At 46.4% G+C, this 18,257-nt stretch overlaps 1 protein-coding gene across 1 annotated transcript; it reads left to right on the forward strand.

Moving 5' to 3' along the window:
* The first annotated feature begins 1,347 nt into the window (after nucleotides 1-1,347).
* On the forward strand, nucleotides 1,348-17,981 carry SF3A3 (splicing factor 3a subunit 3). The gene is made up of 17 exons (XM_050932114.1): nucleotides 1,348-1,516; nucleotides 2,126-2,173; nucleotides 2,977-3,029; nucleotides 4,541-4,646; nucleotides 5,570-5,642; nucleotides 6,080-6,171; nucleotides 6,613-6,695; nucleotides 9,925-10,063; nucleotides 10,409-10,477; nucleotides 10,850-10,917; nucleotides 11,318-11,425; nucleotides 11,767-11,836; nucleotides 12,464-12,628; nucleotides 12,730-12,840; nucleotides 14,510-14,600; nucleotides 16,853-16,908; nucleotides 17,673-17,981. The coding sequence occupies exons 1-17, from the start codon at nucleotides 1,421-1,423 to the stop codon at nucleotides 17,748-17,750; spliced, it is 1,506 nt and encodes a 501-aa protein (XP_050788071.1). The 5' UTR covers nucleotides 1,348-1,420; the 3' UTR covers nucleotides 17,751-17,981.
* The last annotated feature ends 276 nt before the right edge of the window (nucleotides 17,982-18,257 follow it).

The following is an 18,257-nucleotide window of genomic DNA, read 5'->3' on the forward strand; positions in this document are numbered from 1 at the left end:
GAGGGAGGGTTTCCGGTCGGGGCGGTGAGGGGGAGCACCGGGAGGGAGGGTTTCCGGTCGGGCCGGAACGGGGGGAGCACTGAGCGGGAGGTTTCCGGTCGGGGCGGTGAGGGGGAGGGTTTCCGGTCGGAGCGGTGAGGGGGAGCACCGGGAGGGAGGGTTTCCGGTCGGGCCGGAGAGGGGGGAGCACTGAGCGGGAGGGTTTCCGGTCGAGGCAGTGAGGGGGAGCACCAGGAGGGAGGGTTTCCGGTCGGGGCGGTGAGGGGGGGCACCGGGAGGGAGGGTTTCCGGTCGGGGCGGTGAGGGGGAGCACCGGGAGGGAGGGTTTCCGGTCGGGGCGGTGAGGGGGAGCACTGAGCGGGAGGGTTTCCGGTCGGGCCGAAGCGGGGGGAGCGCTGAGCGGGAGGGTTTCCGGTCGGGGCAGCGAGAGGGAGCACCGGGAGGGAGGGTTTCCGGTCGGGGCGGTGAGGGGGAGCACCGGGAGGGAGGGTTTCCGGTCGGGCGAAGCGGGGGGGAGCACTGAGCGGGAGGGTTTCCGGTCGGGGCGGTGAGGGGGAGCACCGGGAGGGAGGGTTTCCGGTCGGAGCGGTGAGGGGGAGCACCGGGAGGGAGGGTTTCCGGTCGGGGCGGTGAGGGAGCACCGGGAGGGAGGGTTTCCGGTCGGGCGAAGCGGGGGGGAGCACTGAGCGGGAGGGTTTCCGGTCGGGGCGGTGAGGGGGAGCACCGGGAGGGAGGGTTTCCGGTCGGAGCGGTGAGGGGGAGCACCGGGAGGGAGGGTTTCCGGTCGGAGCGGTGAGGGGGAGCACCGGGAGGGAGGGTTTCCGGTCGGGGCGGTGAGGGGGAGCACCGGGAGGGAGGGTTTCCGGTCGGGCGAAGCGGGGGGGAGCACTGAGCGGGAGGGTTTCCGGTCGGGGCAGTGAGGGGGAGCACCGGGAGGGAGGGTTTCCGGTCGGAGCGGTGAGGGGGAGCACCGGGAGGGAGGGTTTCCGGTCGGAGCGGTGAGGGGGAGCACCGGGAGGGAGGGTTTCCGGTCGGGGCGGTGAGGGGGAGCACCGGGAGGGAGGGTTTCCGGTCGGGCGAAGCGGGGGGGAGCACTGAGCGGGAGGGTTTCCGGTCGGGGCAGTGAGGGGGAGCACCGGGAGGGAGGGTTTCCGGTCGGAGCGGTGAGGGGGAGCACCGGGAGGGAGGGTTTCCGGTCGGAGCGGTGAGGGGGAGCACCGGGAGGGAAAGTTTCCGGTCGGGGCAGTGAGGGGGAGCACCGGGAGGGAGGGTTTCCGGTCGGAGCGGTGAGGGGGAGCACCGGGAGGGAGGGTTTCCGGTCGGGGCAGTGAGGGGGAGCACCGGGAGGGAGGGTTTCCGGTCGGAGCGGTGAGGGGGAGCACCGGGAGGGAGGGTTCCGGCTGGCGGGCGCGCGGGGAAGATGGAGACGATCCTGGAGCAGCAGCGGCGCTACCACGAGGAGCGGGAGCGGCTCATGGATGTGATGGCCAAGGAGATGCTGATTAAGAAATCCACGGTGCGGCGGGGCGCGGGCCAGGAACGGGCGGGGCCGGGCCGGGCCGGGCCGGCGGCTCCTCTCCCGGGGCCGGGACCCCTCAGCGCGCCCGGGGGGGCGGGGCAGTGACTAGCCTGGGGGCGAACCTGGAGCCACAGGACGCCCCCGCCAGGCACCGGGGAGCGCCCCCCCCACAGCTCGGCTTCTGGGCTCGTGGGCCCCCGTCCCTTGGCCCTGTTCCCTGGGAAGCCGATTCCGCCGGAGCGGTTGGATGTTGGATGTCCCAACAGCGGCGTTTGTCCCGCTGACCGAGTCTCCCCGGGCCAATGGGGCTCAAACTTTTGTACTGGTGACTCCTTTCGCACAGCAAGTCTCTGAGTGCGACCCCCCCCCCCAATAAATTAAACACACTTTTAATATATTTAACACCATTATAAATGCTGGAAGCAAGCCGGGTTTGGGGTGGAGGTTGACAGCTTGTGACCCCCACCCCCACCCCGTAATAACCTCGTGACCTCCTGAGGGGTCCCAACCGCCAGTTTGAGAACTCCTGAGTGCAGAGCAGAGACTGTTCTCAGCTGAACTGCAGACAGTAAATCTGGCTAATCTGTTTTCTGCTCTATCTTGTAGTTACGTGACCAGATTAACTCTGATCACCGCACCCGAGCAATGCAGGATGTGAGTATCACCCCTCCGCTTTACCTTACAGCTGTGTACCATAAAGTTTGTGGACTGAAGTACAGGATGGTGGGGGGTTGTGGCTTACTTAAGCAATACATTGCAAATTTTATTTTTGGATGCGTGTAGCACATTAAGATTGCAGGGTACAAGGTCAAAGGAAAGTGGCTTTCTGTGCACTGCTATAGCTGATAGACATGGGCAAGCTGATAATAGTATTTACTGGAGTATTGCTTACAGTTAAAGTCATAGGCTGAGTTTGCCTAGTTTTGTTTCTGTCTGCAAATTTAAAAAGTATACTCCTACTAGTTCCTGTGTTTACTGTGCAGAGATACCTGGCATTGAATTATAGGGTCTATTCTCCACCATGCTTGATGCATATGCATTACCTTTTACCAGAACTTGGGCACATGGAGCATGAGTTGGATGGATTTACGTATCAGTTTTAGCATTAAAAGCCTTTAGGTATATTTTAAATCACAGTATTAATTATTTTCATTTAGGTAATTTACTGAACAGCAAAACTTAACAGAAGAGCATGAAATGACTTGGGTAGCATGTTATTGCATTTCCCTGAAAACACTTTCAGCTGCTAAGTTTCCCTGTAGTGTTTCATTACTCTTCAGTGAGCATTCTTTCATTTCTTGGTCTGTTTGGCTCAAGTTTGTGAGATTATCCTTTCAAACATAAGCAAGCTTTGTCAAGCTTCCAAGAAAGCAGTTTGTTTTTCCTAACTTCTCTGCATGTTGTGCTGTATTGCTGCAAAGATACATGCATAACACTAACATGTTTTTGTTTTTTAGCGGTACATGGAAGTGAGTGGAAATCTGAGAGACTTGTATGATGATAAGGATGGGTAAGTGTCTGCAAAAAGACCTGATCTCACCTTTTTTTAAAACTGAAAGGTCTGCTAGCTAAATGCCTTCACATAGGATATATCTACACAGCAATTAAACAGCCCCTTAGCCCAGACCCTGCAAACCCGAGTCAGCTGGCACAGGCCAGTCGCGGGTTTTTAATTGCAGTGTAGACTTACCTGTAGTGCTTTGCAAAGCCACAGAAGGGAGTTAATGGCACTTCTTAAGGCCCTGTTTAAAGAGAGTGAAGCATTTAGAGCGATGGCACTTGTAAAAGAAGAAATCACTCCCCCACCCCCCAAGCAAACGTAAGTTTTCTTCCAGGAATTTTATTGCACTTGCCAGATTTTAACTTGGAAGGAAAAGTCTAGTGCTGGAAATAAACCATTGACAACACATTTCTGATGTGTATCCTGACATAACCTTATCAGTACCATAGAGTAACATGTCATTATAAAGCTATTGCTAGCTTAAGATTTCGCTGCGAAATACTGTGAGATCCAAAGTGTGTGGGAGTGGGAAGGGGAGGGAAAGAATAATTGTGCCATAAATGTAGGCTTTCCAAAGCAGCATGTTAGAGAAGAAATTGTCACTAAAATGTTCCATTAAATAAGATGCAGTTAGGGCTGAGTTATCCGCACTCCCATTTGTCGGTTTAATGAACTGGATCAACAGAAATGACTGAATATACTGATCGCAGCGTTTCACTCCTAGTTCATACCAAAACCTGTACATGGTTAAAGATTCATGTAAATCACATTTAACTTGCTATGTGTTGCTTCTTCTGTAGAATAAGGGACAAGAAAGGGTGTTACCGGTTCAGTACAGTTCAGCAGTAAATTTCTTCAGGGCTATGTCTCACTAGCACTTTTGTTGGTAAAATTTTTGTAGGTCGAGATGTGAAAAAAACACACTCTGGCCGACGTATGTTTTAGGGACAGAAGCGCTGGTGTCTATGGGGGGTGATTTAATTATGTTGATGAGAGAGCTCTTTCCTGTTGGCATAGAGCGGCTACATGGGAGAAGGTCTGTAGTGTAAATATAGCCCATGCAACAGATGAAAAGGAGTGTGTGTGGTGATTGTAGCAAATGTACCAGTGGAGTCATATTTCAGTGCTCGATACTGTCAAAGTAACTCCCCAGATTCGCTATTGAATTTAATCCTGTGTAGATTGTAACGGGACGGGGGGAGGGGTGGTTGTCTCTTTTGGCTTGAGTGGAGATTCTGAGAGGTTGAAAGGCAGTAATTGGGGACTGTGCACCTGAATGTAGGAAGGAAAGCAGAGCCCCAAAATCCTAAACCTATCTGAGTTTGAGATCTCTATGTAATTTTGGTTGAGAGATTGGTGGATGGGTGACAATTTTTCCATAGTTTAGGGAACCCTTGTGTAATCAGAACTAGAATCATGAATGAAATTCTCAAATTACAATATTGCAAATTGCAATAAACAATCCTAATCCTGCCCTCTGTTACCCTCAAAATCTGACTTTGTTTCTTCTGGACCCTCAGGTTACGGAAGGAGGAGCTCAGCGCCATTTCAGGGCCAAATGAGTTTGCAGAATTCTATAATAGACTAAAACAGATCAAGGAATTTCACCGGAAGCACCCAAATGAGGTAAGTGCCCCTGTACGCCATGGGAGAGATGGTATGTGAACCCACAGGACAGTGACAAGGAGTATATCTATACAGTATTGAGTGCTCTTGGATGTTTTGCATTATCAGTTTGGTGGTTCTCAACCTATCTCATTTACGATAAATTCCAAAATATTAAAATGCAGTGAATGGAAAGAGGTGGTTTTAAACCGAGGGCCGCGTCCAAGTTCCTGTGATAGAAGAGCCATTTCATGAAAGAGAGAGAGCAGCCCAAGAATGAGAAAATGTGCAAAACGCTAATCATGAATGTTGTGTGTTCAGTTTAAGAGTTGTGTTCTCCTCTGCTGTTGGGGAGGCATTCAGCATTGCCTTCCCTGTGCTGGCCAGAGTTTTTTGGGGGTGGAGGGTCCTCCTCCCCTCTGTGAAGAAGGCATTTTTAGGAGTTGTCTGCATAATTTGTTCCTGCATCAATGAGAGAATAGTCATGGGGGAGAGAACCCCTGGAATTCAAAGACATCAGCACCAGAGTGCCAGCTGATGTAGGGGAATTTCAAGGCAATTGCTTGATAGAATTGACTGCATATCTGTGCCTGCAGCCTCTGTGCTGAACTACAAAGATCCTAGCGCCTTGGCTTTTCCACACTCTGTGGCCAGGGAATCTCCTGTTCTCCATATAGTGCACTTTGTATATGTACTGATTAAATACAGTTGAACAGGAGCTGAACAAGGCACACAGTGATATCTCAATACAGTTTGTGTTGTATGTAATGGCAGAAACAAAAAGTTTGGAACAAGATGATCTTTGATTTGGCAGTGGGAATACTTCTGCCATAGGTTCATTATGGAAAGTGCAGATTTGTCAATGTGGCTTCACGTTAATTGGTCTGGACTTTATCCCAGCAGTGTGTGTGTATTTTTGCTATAATGTCTGATCTTTCCCGAAGATCTGTGTGCCGATGTCAGTGGAATTTGAGGAACTGTTGAAAGCCAGAGAGAACCCCAGTGAAGAGGCACAAAGTAAGTCCGTGGTTTCATATTTAAACTTAGATATAGCAAAAATGCCTTGCTTGCTTGTTTTTAGTTAGTGAGTTGTCTGGTTGGCTTTGCATGTCTCTGAATCTCTCTCCTTAATAACCCTCTGAAAGTTACTCTCAGATCAGGTGCCTATGTGTGTATTTTATCCACTCTGGAATGTTCTGCAGTAAAAGTGCCTCTCACTTGAGCGTGGATCTAGTGTATTACTGTAAAGGAGCAGTTAGTTGATTATGTTTAGAACCTGCAGAAACGTTAAGAAACATCTCATGTAAGCATAGCTTGTATTCAGCTGCAGTTACAAGCTGTGCTTATGTCAGATGGTTCTACCACAAGAGGAATACTTGAAATGAGAACATTCTGCAGTAATTCCGATCTTCAGTATTTCTAATAAAGCTCTTTGCATAATGTATCTTCTGTAGATCTAGTGGAGTTCACAGATGAAGAAGGTTATGGCCGGTACTTGGATCTTCATGATTGTTACCTCAAGTACATTAACTTAAAATCATCAGAGGTAAGAGGCTATAATTGCTTCGGAGACATACTCAAACATCTATTATTGAGTGGTCAGAGCCGAGCATTTCTGAGGTCATTTTAAATAGTTCATTTCCACCTACATGTTACATGGGTGCCTATTTTTTGGAGGCTGCAGGTTAAGAATTTTTAAATTCTAAGTGACCCTTTCCTGGGCTCTCCCATTCGTGCAGGTGTATCTACAGCTGCTGTCACAGGCCTCTCCACTGATGTGGTCTTGAAAGAGGCTGTTCCCTTTTTTCCCCTCTGTTACCAAATAGCCCAGGGTCTCTAAGGTAGCATGAGAAAGAAAAAGTGGCATGCTGCAACCCAGAATGGAAGTATGGAAAGATACCATTTCTTGTGGTCCAGTGAGTGACTGGAGATATATTGTTAGGTTGTTTTGTGTGTAAAATCTGACTCCCAGCCTCTTTATTTTCAGAAACTGGATTACATCACATACTTATCCACATTTGACCAACTCTTCGATATTCCCAAAGAGCGAAAAAATGCTGAATATAAAAGGTGGGCCCTTCATCCATGACAGACTGTCCAGGAGGAATTAAATTTCGTGATGTGCATTCAAGACCTGGATGAAATTGCTTTCATAACCAGTTCTGATTTGTTGCTTTTCAAGCAAAGCTTATGCAGATTAGTGATTTTGTATTTTTTAAACAAATTACCGATTCTGTGCTGTAAGTGCAGGATTCATTCATCTCTGTAGAAGGAGCAACTCTGGGTTTCAGGGCTTTGTGTTAGCAGCCTAGGGATATAGTTCCCCGGTGTTACAGGAGAAAATGTAGGAGTATTTCTTGTTACTTACTAAGTCATTGCTGTAAGAAGTTACATGATGATGCTTCAGTGGAGGGGTACCAAGGTACTTTTAATTTGGCATGATGAAGCGTATGAAACAATGTTAAATGCTGAGTATGGATAATCTGTGTGTATCCAGAATATTTAAATATGGTAACATATCAGCATGGAGCCTGTTGGCTCTTGCTACCTCTTGTTCTGAGCGTCTGTACGCTGACAGTGTCTTTATGCCAGGATCTCACTGCTGTAACACTAAAACAACGGCCTCCCAAATGTTCGCTCATTGAGACACAAGGTGGCGGAGGTAATATCTTTTATTGGACCAGCTTCCGTTGATGAGAAACAAGTTTTTGAGATATACAGAGCTTGACTTCAGGTCTAGGAAATGTATTTAGCTGTTACACTTTGAGTACAAGGTGGAACAGGTTGTTTAGCATAAGTAGTTCACCCTTGACTGGTCCCTTGAAATATATGTTAAGTGGCCCGTTAATGCCTCTCCAGTCCTGGGGTGGAGGGGAGTTTAGTGGATTATAGGCTTTTTATTATAAACTATAAATCCAGTGTGTCTATTCAGTCCATGATTTTTAGTGTCTAGCAAAGTTATGAATTTAAATGCCTAGGCTTCTCTTTTGAAGGTGTTGTGCAGATTTCCTTTGAGGAGAGGACTGAGGGTATGTCTGCATGGGTATAGAAAACCAGTGGCTGGCCTGGGTCAGCTGGCTGGGACCAGTGACTTTTATCCCTGTGTAGACCTATCCTGAGAGGTCAGATTATGAGTGATTTTCAGGTAAGTTTCCTGTTTGTTTTTTTCTTCCAGTATGTGGGAGCATGGGATTAATTCTTGTTTGAGGGGGTCCCTTCTGGAGTATCTGAGGTGCAGTAGGTGGTTCCTCAGTTTTTCCAAAGTCCTTCAGCAGAGTTGTTCTGCAGATATCGAGTTGTACGTGATGGTGAGATCTCTGGGGATGATGAGATTCCTTGCATTTGCTCAGGAAGTAGATGTTGCTGTTAAGTTTTGCTTCCTTTTTGTTCATGTTCAGTTCAATATCTTCCATTGTTGCATTCAGTGTTATTGTAGCCATGTTGGTCCCAATATATTAGAGAGACAATGTGGGTGAGGTAGTATCTTCTATTGGACCAACTTCTGTTGGTGAGAGACAAGCTTTTGAACCACATGGAGCTCTTCTTCAGGCCTGGGAACAGTACTCTAGCATCACAGCTAAATACAAGATGGAACAGATTGTTTGGCATAAGTAGTTAACAAATTTCAAGGATCACTCACGGTGAAGTGGCCTGTTAATATATCTCCAGTTGTTTGGTGAGGGAGACAGAAAGCTGGAGAGGGTTTAGTGAGTTATTACAACAATCTATAAGCCATAAATCCAGTGTCTCTATTAAGTTCATGATTTTTATTATCTAGCAAAGTTATGAATTTAAGCTCCCAGGCTTATCTTTTGAAGGCTTTGTGCAAGTTTCCTTTGAGGAGGAGAACCAAGAGGTCAAATACAGAGTGATTGCTTTGTGAAAAACATTCATTCACAATCAGGATGAAGATTCACTGGGGGGAATGTGACTGGGTACTCCTTAGATGTAGTTCTAACGTTTCATAAAGTAAGGACTTTCCGCAGAGTCCACCACCCTCTCAGAAATGTGCAGCAGGATCTAAGCTGTCAGTGTTTTGGAATTTTCAAAAGTGCTTAAGTTTTGGCCTCGCTGCTCCTTTGAAGTCAAGGGGAGTTTTATCATTAACTTCAACTGAAGCAGATTTAGGCCAATGCTGAGCACTTTTGAAAGTTGCATCATATGTCTTTTAGCTTTTATGGTTGTGAAGAGAACTGTCCCAACATAACTAATGCAGGGTTTGCAAACCGAGTGTGAAACAATAGCTCTGAGGGTTGTGAGCTGTCTCATCTATTTGTCAAGTTAATGATGAAAATATAATGTTTTATCCATGCTCAAAGAAGCCTTGGTTAAATGTGGCTGTGTAACTCGGGTTCACTGACATGGTGGTAGAAATATTGGAAGCCACCAAAATCTTGTCCCACATTAGGGCTCCTGCTGATGCCATTAAAGTGTTGGTAGCACTATTGGAACACTTCACTAAAATTCCCTACTTATGGACAGAGCCATGTCTGGGACAGACATGATAGAGTGATAGCTCATGACAGAATGTAGTGCACTGTGGCTTGTGTGTCTGGAATGACTCCTGTTAGAGAACCATAGTTTAACCTTGGTAGATATCTATGGCTTTCTGGAACGTCTGTATCGGGAGGGATCTGCCAAGGCAGGAATAAAACAGTTTGGGCCACAAGTATGCTTAAATATGTGAGAAATATGGTGGTGATTGTAGTATAAAGAAGGCCAAACATCAGCAATCCACATTCATTGCTAATTATTTTAGTGTAAACATCCAGCGAATGTTGTTCTCTCTTGTTGTTTCCTCCATCTGTTTCATGCTCTTTATTTTTTCTTTCTGAGTCCATACACTTTACAGGCAAGCTTTTCTGTGTAAATGTTGAGCCTTTTCAATTTCAGACAAATCACCTCATACTGAACTGCTGTTTACAAGACTAGCAGATGATGTGAAATTAAATTACACCTACATGTGTGTTTGTGAGACTGTCAGGTTGTATGTACTGTATTTGTCAGCTGTGAATCTTGCCTGTAATCTAAAAAGTCAAACAGATGATGTTTTATTCGGACTGAAGCTTCTGGTGAAATAATCTGTTACTCAGAAGTTGTTCTTAACAGCCAGGAGTTTGTTCAGTAGAAGAGAGATTTGTTGGGAAGGAAAGAAATAGTGGGAATATTCCCTGTATAATTGTGGGGCAAGGGGTGTCACCCTCATGCGCTTCAGTATGTATGATGCAAAAATGTCTAATGTCTTCATCTTGCGCAAACTCTGATACCAAATTACCTGAGCTGGCTCTTCCTCTGACAGGTATCTTGAAATGCTTCTTGAGTACCTGCAGGATTACACAGATCGGGTGAAGCCACTGCTGGATCAGAATGAACTTTTTGGGAAGATTCAGAATGAGTTTGAGAAGAAGTGGGACAATGGAACGTTCCCTGGTTGGCCGGTGAGCAATCATTTTGCGCACATGAAATGCTGATATATTTCTCACAGCTTGGGTACAATGTCATGGTGTGTAAAATGGTTGTCAAGGTAAACAATCTCACAGTGTATTGTAGCTCGGTTGTGTCCCAGAACAGTAGACACAGCTTACTGCTAATGTGTTTTCTGTCTGTTTTTCCACTTATCTGGAGGTTTCCCATGTATTTGATTTATTCAGTTTAGTGCTGAGATCTCCCCATTATTGATGTCATTGTTCTTGAAGTAGGAAGGATATTTTGGTATTGCTGCTCAAATGTTTATGTAATGTCCTGAAGATCTGTTTAGCAACTTATGTGGCTTTTCTTGGCAGAAAGAGACCAGCAGTGCACTTACCCATGCTGGAGCCCATCTGGATCTCTCAGCCTTTTCCTCTTGGGAGGTATGTTCTCTGTGTGTTAAGCACTTTATACTAAAAATCTTGGTGGGATCCATCCACCTTGTTCCTTTTCAAAATTCTCTTTGTGGGAATGAGAGACTCAGGCCACAACCACTGTAAATGGAAGTTCACTGTGTAGGTGGCCTCTTCTTTCTGTCACTGGAGATACCAGTAACCTGGAAGCATTTTTCTCCATCATAGCTGTGGGCAAGCCCCTGCCATAGATGCCATTGATCTGGGTAGAAGAGAGCCACCTTAGTGCTTTCATGAGTAATGTTGTTTTTTTTAATGAATTAAAATGGACACATTTGGATCATATTGTTGTTAACACCTGAAAACAATGCTCATGTACATTGGTTTATTTTAATTGTACAGGAATTGGCCTCCCTGGGACTGGACAGATTAAAATCTGCTTTACTGGCTTTGGGTCTGAAATGTGGCGGGTAAGAAGCTGTGGCTTTTTTCTAGATTCGTTTCAGTTATTGAGCTGTTTGTCTCACATTTCTGCATTGGACATCGGTTTGTTTTCCAAAGATCTGTGTAATAATTCTTGTACAAGACAACACTGAAAGTATCGCGAGGAATTCTTATCATATGCTTTGCTCTGAAGTCTGAGGTTCATAATGGACTAATACATAATGCGAAATAATAGGACCTCAAGAGCCTGATGCAAAAGCAGTGCCTAAGCCATGTTCGTCAACATGATGTTTATTCTTATTATCTCAGGACCTCTCAATGATTAATTTATAATGTAATTAAAAACATAATTATTTGAGCACAAACCAATCTATTTAAAAAATAAACCTATACCCTAGATTCACCTCCTTCCCTGTTTTCCCCCAGTACTCTGGAAGAGCGTGCTCAGAGGCTGTTCAGCACAAAAGGCAAATCTTTGGAAGCCCTTGATTCTTCCTTGTTTGCCAAGAATCCAAAGACAAAAGGAAGCAAAAGGTGAGTCCTCTAAAGTTTCATACCCAGGTTGGCCCTTCACTTAGACTAAAAGTTTCCTGCTTGGCTGGTTACCTCCTTCATTATTGCCCCAGCGGCAGAGCTGAGATGTTCCTGGAGCTTTAGGATGCTCTGCATATTGGGGCCAAAAGGCTGAGTTAGCTGGTCAGTGGGTCTAGTGTGACTGATCAGTACGTGTGCAGCAGAGGCTACACGGAGTGGTTGATGTTTGTTTTCCTACTTCCTTAGTAGCTACAAATCAAATGCATCTTTAGGAACCGGGTGCATGGACAGCATTTGCAGTGCTTGAAAAGAATTTCACAAGTTCCCCTTTGTATTTCCAGGGACACAGAGAGGAACAAAGACCTTGCGTTCCTGGAAGCTCAGGTCTACGAGTATGTGGAAATTCTTGGGGTAAGGTTTTTACTTTTTACCTTTTTTGAGCTTTACAGATGCAGTGCCTTAAAAGTTGTTGCAAGCTCATTCATGTCTTCAGTCTCATCCTTTCTTAAACACTATGCACAGAAGGGTTATTTTATGTACGGTGCTGTACAAAGCTGGCGGCGCTCCTGGGCAGGGGGTTGGAACTGCTTATTCCTGTTGTATGTTAACCTGTCAGCTTCTAGTTAAGAATCCATCTCCAACAATGGTGCTGAGCATTGGGTCTGCCTCTCTTGTGAATGGCATATCGTGAGTCTTTGTAACCCAGACAGAACAGTCATGAGTGCCCTTGGGGCAGCTTTTCTCCTTGTAGAACTTAGATTTTACATCTAACCACCAGAGACAGCAAGCCCCTGTGAGTGCTGCCTTCATTCGGCTTCATGTTCTTGTCGCAGTTTTCAGTGGTCACTCTTAGAAGGCTGATTGCCACCATTGCCAAGCAGCTTGGAAGTGATTGTAATTAAAGCTTAACACAAGAAGGGTGAATACTGCTGTGATTTCCCCCACACGTTTTTTGGTTGGTTTGTTTGCTGCCACATATGCTGCTGTCTTTGGCTTCATGCATAACTCTTCATGCCTGTGTGCTTTCCTGCATCATAGGAACAGAGACATCTCACCCATGAGAACGTGCAGCGTAAACAAGCACGCACAGGGGAAGAGAGAGAGGAGGAAGAGGAGGAGCAGATCAGTGAAAGCGAAAGTGAAGATGAAGAGAATGAAATAATTTACAACCCTAAAAATTTGCCTCTTGGCTGGGATGGCAAGGTGAGACTGGCTTCCCAGGCACTCCAGAGCAGAGATCTTTCACTGCATCCAAATCACCTGTCTTGTAATCTGACCTAAGCTTTGCCTGATTTATTTTTCAGCCTATCCCCTATTGGTTATATAAACTGCATGGTTTGAACATCAATTACAACTGTGAGATTTGCGGTAACTACACTTACCGAGGGCCCAAAGCTTTCCAGCGGCACTTCGCGGTAAGTAACACTTTGGCATTAGCCCATCAGTCGGTTTTGAGGTAATCCTAGTTATATGTAACTAATGGATGGAGTCTTGGTGATTGGAGCTGTCACCTTTGGGCCGGAAGGGCATGTTTAAATCCTGTCCCAGGAGGCGGTCCCATGCTTGGGGCTGAGACTGGAGGGCTGTACTGTTTGAGCTATAATCCATTTGAAGAGGCTCTCAGGTGCCATTTGCCCCTGGTGGTTGTAGGGTCTCCCTCCTCGGGTACCCCGATTCCAATGTCTAGCAGTGCCTGAGCTGTTGCTGAGTACCTGGTAGCTACCGCTTTAGATACTGGCAGTATGTTGACAAACACCTTACTGTAAAGCTCTCTGGCAAAACTGATAGAGGAAACAAGTTCTATAAAACCCAAAGCTAAGTAACAGATTTTAATAGCTTTTAAAATATACCTAGGAGCAAACTGATCTTTCAGGGGCTATAAATGTAAGTGGATTCTAGTTTTGTTAGTACTGAGATTCTGAGCACTAGGAGAAATCCTACACTGAAAACCCGTGAGATGCTATTTTTGGATGCTGCTTCTCTCCTTGGGGTTAATAACGGTTTAATTATAATGGAGCTAAAAAGGCATGTTTTTAACCCTGCACTTCTATCGTATTTGATGAGAACCCTTGATGGTGAATGTACCATTTAAATGAAAGTGAGCTTTGTGCAGAGACGCTCAGGAGTTTATAGCGCTGCATCTGTTGCACTTTATACAGTAGGGCAGTGGTTCCCAAACTTTGGACGCTGCTTATTTAGGGAAAGGCCCGGGCCGGTTTGTTTGCCTGCCCCGTCTGCAGGTGCAGCTGATCGTGGTTCCCAGTGGCCGCGGTTTGCCGCTCCAGGCCAATGGGGGCTGCAGGAAGTGACGTGGGCCGAGGGATGTGCTGGCCGCCCTTCCCGCAGCCCCCATTGGCCTGGAGTGGCGAACCACGGCCAGTGGGAGTTGCGATCGGCCGGCCCTGGTAAACAACCCAGCCTGGCCCTCCAGGGGCTTTCCCTGAACAAGCAGCATCCCAGATTTGGGAAACACTGCAGTAGGGGAGTCCCCACTCCTGCTTCTCAATGAACTTTTGTCAGAATCCTACAGTATTTCAGCTGAAAATCAGTCTTGCCCAAGCATGTGAATACTGCATTGTTACTGCACTCCTGGGGGGTGCCTAGCCTCGTGGAATCGTAAACTGCTTTTAAACTGTTGTTATTTTTGTTTGTTGTTATTATACTATAGGATCATAGCTTAGTTCTAAGATCTGATACTGTGAAATTCTCATACGCTGATTAGACACCATTAACTTGAAATGTGTAGTCAGTTTAAAAAAAATAGTTTAAAAGTAGCTTTAAGTACTGCCATTCTAATATTTATGGATTTACAATCAAATTTTCCTTTTTCTATGAAACTTTTTTTTCCTTGTATTGTATGAAAAGCCCCCATAAAAGGGAAACTGACAGAATCTTGTATATAGTCAAAGGAAACAAACTGGAAAATATGGATAGAAATAGTTTTTCCTCTTGTTTTCTTTCTGTTCTAGTCCCCTTGGGCATTAATTTTTCAGACAGGTTTGACTTACTTTAACTGTGAGGCTGTGACTTTGTGGGCTATATATAACTCTCTCCTGTATACTGATTTTTCTGCTCTGCCTCCAGGAGTGGCGTCATGCTCATGGGATGAGATGCCTGGGCATTCCCAACACAGCTCATTTTGCTAATGTCACACAGATTGAAGATGCAGTCTCTTGTAAGTGATGTTGGCACGTCTCTATTCAGAACTGAGAGCAGGTGGAGTCTGTTTTCATCTGTGCTGTTCTTTTGGGCACGTGGGGATCTGTTGCCTGCTGTGATTGCTGGCTGAATGCCTCTTTATTGGCAATGTTCTCACTGGGGGGTGTAATTCTTTTTATATGGTGGAACCTCAATCATCCAGTTGCAATTAGGGGACACGAATCTCCTTCAGATAATCAAGAGGCTGGTTACACTCAGTTGAAGTTCTTGAAGTTCTTCCTTTGTGCCTCCATGGTGAGGAGGGCGAAGGGAAAGACCTGATGAAATCAGCCAGGGCAATCCTGTAGGTAAATCCTGTTACAAGCATGAAGCGTTAGCATTTTAACTGGCTATAACTTAATGATGTTGGCTTTGGGTGCTTCAGTCAACGCCAGAATGCAAAGCTTCTGCTCTGGGCACGTACCGGCTGAGGGTAGCAGCCAGCACAAAGTTGCCTGGCCATGGTCGAGATATGCAGAGATTGACTCTCTCAGCTCTGGAAGCAAGAGGGAGCCAACTGTGTCACCCCTTACTGTGGCAATTCTGGAGTAGGAAGGGAGAGTCGGATAGAATCTCTGCCTGGCACAGCAGTAAAGCCCAGAAAGAGGAGTTTAATTTTGCTGTTAAGGCTGTGTCTATACAACAGCTGGGCAGTGCAATTCCCAGCTCAGATAGACGTAGGTTTGCTAGCTCGGCACAGCCGCTGCAGCCGCCCTGCTATTTTAGTGCACTCACTTGAGAGTTGCACCTACCTGCTGCTGTGTAAACGTAGCCTAAGTCAGTGTTTCTCAAATGCGGCCACCAGGGGAGTTTCTTGCGGCCACAGCTTCCAGGGCAGTGAGTGAAGGTGGGTGGCGGGCTGGAGGGAAGCAGTGAAACCTCCCCCAGGGCCACCAGCAGGGGTTGGGCCCTGCCCCACTCTGGAGCCACAAATGCCAGAAGAGCAGGGGGGCAGTGAGGCGAGGGCTTTGGGCTTCAGCTCTAGGGTGGTGGGCGGCAGGCTCCGGCCCTGGCTGTGTGGCAGTGGGTGCCAGCCCTCAGCTCGCCATCCTCCCGCATTGCCACTGGCCCCACTGTCTCCCTACCCACCTCCCTATCCAGGGCTTAATTTGGCCCCTGGCTTGCCAGAGCTGAGTAAGTCTGCTGTGAAAATTGATATTTGTAATCTGTATGTATGTTAATACCATTTTTCACAGCCTCCCAGTTAGCTAGTAAGTCTGCTGTGATTATTAACAAACATACAAATATCACTTTTCACTGCAGCAGGCTTATTAGCTAGCAAATCTTTTATTAAAAAAAAAAAAACAACCAGAAAGCAAAAGAGACACAACAACAACAAAAAGACAAGAATGTGCAAAGCGCCTTAATTGTGTTTCTATTCTGTTTAGGTCCAGTAAGAATAGAGACAGCTGTACATTATTTTTATTATTGAATCTGCAAAGCAAACCAACCAACCTTTTACAGTGATTTGGACATGTATAGGCGCATATTTATTTGTTTTTCCTAAAGTTAATTAAGTATTTTAGGAAAAATTGTCAGAGTGGCCACCAGCAAGAGTTGGTGGCTGCACTCTGGGGCGACCACAGAATTTGTGAGAACCACTGGAACAGGTGCCCATGAAACATTCTGGCTCTGATTCAGTGCAGCTGAACTGGGGTTCCCTTTATTTCCTTTCCTCTCCAAAGTGGCTTGTCAGCTCATCCAATCAAAACTCTCCCCCTTACACTTGCTACTTGAGCTTGCTGGCCTCCCTTCCCTTAAGAGCTTCCGTACCAGCTGGCTTGAGGCAAACTTGCCTCCTGCTTCTAAGAGGGGTGGTTGCGGTGTCACTGAGCACTGCAGGGTTGGGAATGGTGTCTGCAGTGGGTCTAGTGAGCTGACATTGAAGTGCAGCTTGTTTTACAACAGATGAGAAATGCTGCACACAGTACAAACTCCTTAGGATGCAACTCAAAGCACATTTAGTGCAACTGTTTTAAGAAGCCCACTATGTCAGATAAACATAGTGTCTTATATTAACCATCAGCCCTGTCTGAGGCTCTCTGCTGCTCGGCTACTTAGCTGGCTGTCATGGCCAGCTTCTCTTGTTGAGTAATCTGTGCAGTCCGTGTCAGCCAGTGAGCTGAGCGGAGTGTGTTTCAAGAGCCAGCAGTGTACATACCCCGCTAGACTAAGTGCTGATAGTTCAAGGGAGTGGCATTCTGATCCAGTGTTACTTTGTATTCGCAGTGTGGGCAAAGCTGAAGCAGCAGAAAGCTTCGGAGAGATGGCAGCCTGACACAGAGGTGAGCCGAGGATCAGTGTTCAGGTGTTGCCATTACTGTTTGGCTGAATCTCTCTTGTTACCCTACATAACCTCTAGTCCCAGCAAAAGAGGTACCAGTTCCCTGGAGAATCTGTTGAATGCTGGGGAGGATGTTTGGAGATCTCCCTGCTTGAAACAGAGCTCCTGTTGGTAGAACTGTGGAGAGCTGCACATGCCTGGCTGGGAATATATTGCTTGTTAGTATGACACCGGCCCTTCTCTCTGCCTAGGCATCTTCAGAGCATCCCTCTGCAGTGTCTAAACCCTTCCCGTTTGGAAGAGGGGGTAGGGGGGAGTGAGGTATCTAAATGGTGAGAGATTCCAGAGAGTCATTCTGTGAAAACTGTAACTAAGACTCTTCCATTGTAGACCAGAGGACCTACCATGATGGAGCAGACTGTTTATAGAATGGGCATACAGTGCAGTGTGAAATCCAATTTATTACAGAATTTGCCATTGTCCTGCTGAGTTTAGCTAAGCTGTGATAGAGTGGACAGCATACTGCAGCAGGCAGTGTAACAACTTAGCATGCTCCAGCCAAGTCCTCATTGCAAACCAATATTTATCCTTCTCTGGGAGTCTGCCGAGAGACCCTGTGTGCAGAAGCGGGGGATCTTAGTCTGTTTTAGTTTGAGGGGCTGACAGGCTGCTGTTGATGGAGCTAAACCTCAGTTACTGTTACACTTTCCCATTCTTATTTCATGCCGTGCCCAGATACTACCAATGTTCTCGCTTCCCTTCTAGGAGGAATATGAGGATTCCAGTGGGAATGTGGTGAATAAAAAGACCTATGAAGACTTGAAACGTCAAGGGCTACTGTAACTTTCTCTGGTTGGAGGATTTGGCTCCTCTGAGGCCCTTGGTGAAGCACTCTGAGCCCTGTGCTTTCTTCTCCGTACTTTTGCATTTTCTGTTCCGCATGAACATACATTTCAAAGACACTTTGTAGAATCACTTTCTAGTAAGTCCCTTCTTGTGCAGACAGAGTCGTGATGGTCCAATGTATTTTATACTAAAAGATACTGCAAAAATAAACTGATTTTAGTGTAGGAAGTCCTGAGTAACTTCTCTCCTTTTGTGGCCTGGTAAGGAAGAGCTCAGCTCGATGAAAATACCAAGAATCTCTCATGCACACAGCTATTAGAGATCCCAACTCCCAGTGTAATAGCGTCTCTTCTCTGATGCTCCAGTTCTTTGAGCTGCTTTGGTGGGATTGACTTTTTTAAAAACCACCTGTTAACATCCCAAGTTAAAGTGAGCACTAGGTCCACGGGACTCTGAACTGAGCTGTGTGAATAAGGCTCTTGTTTTCCCTTCCAGTCCTGGTTT

This window comes from Gopherus flavomarginatus, chromosome 22, assembly GCF_025201925.1.
Source record: "Gopherus flavomarginatus isolate rGopFla2 chromosome 22, rGopFla2.mat.asm, whole genome shotgun sequence".
In the NCBI taxonomy this organism is placed as follows: Eukaryota; Metazoa; Chordata; order Testudines; family Testudinidae; genus Gopherus; species Gopherus flavomarginatus.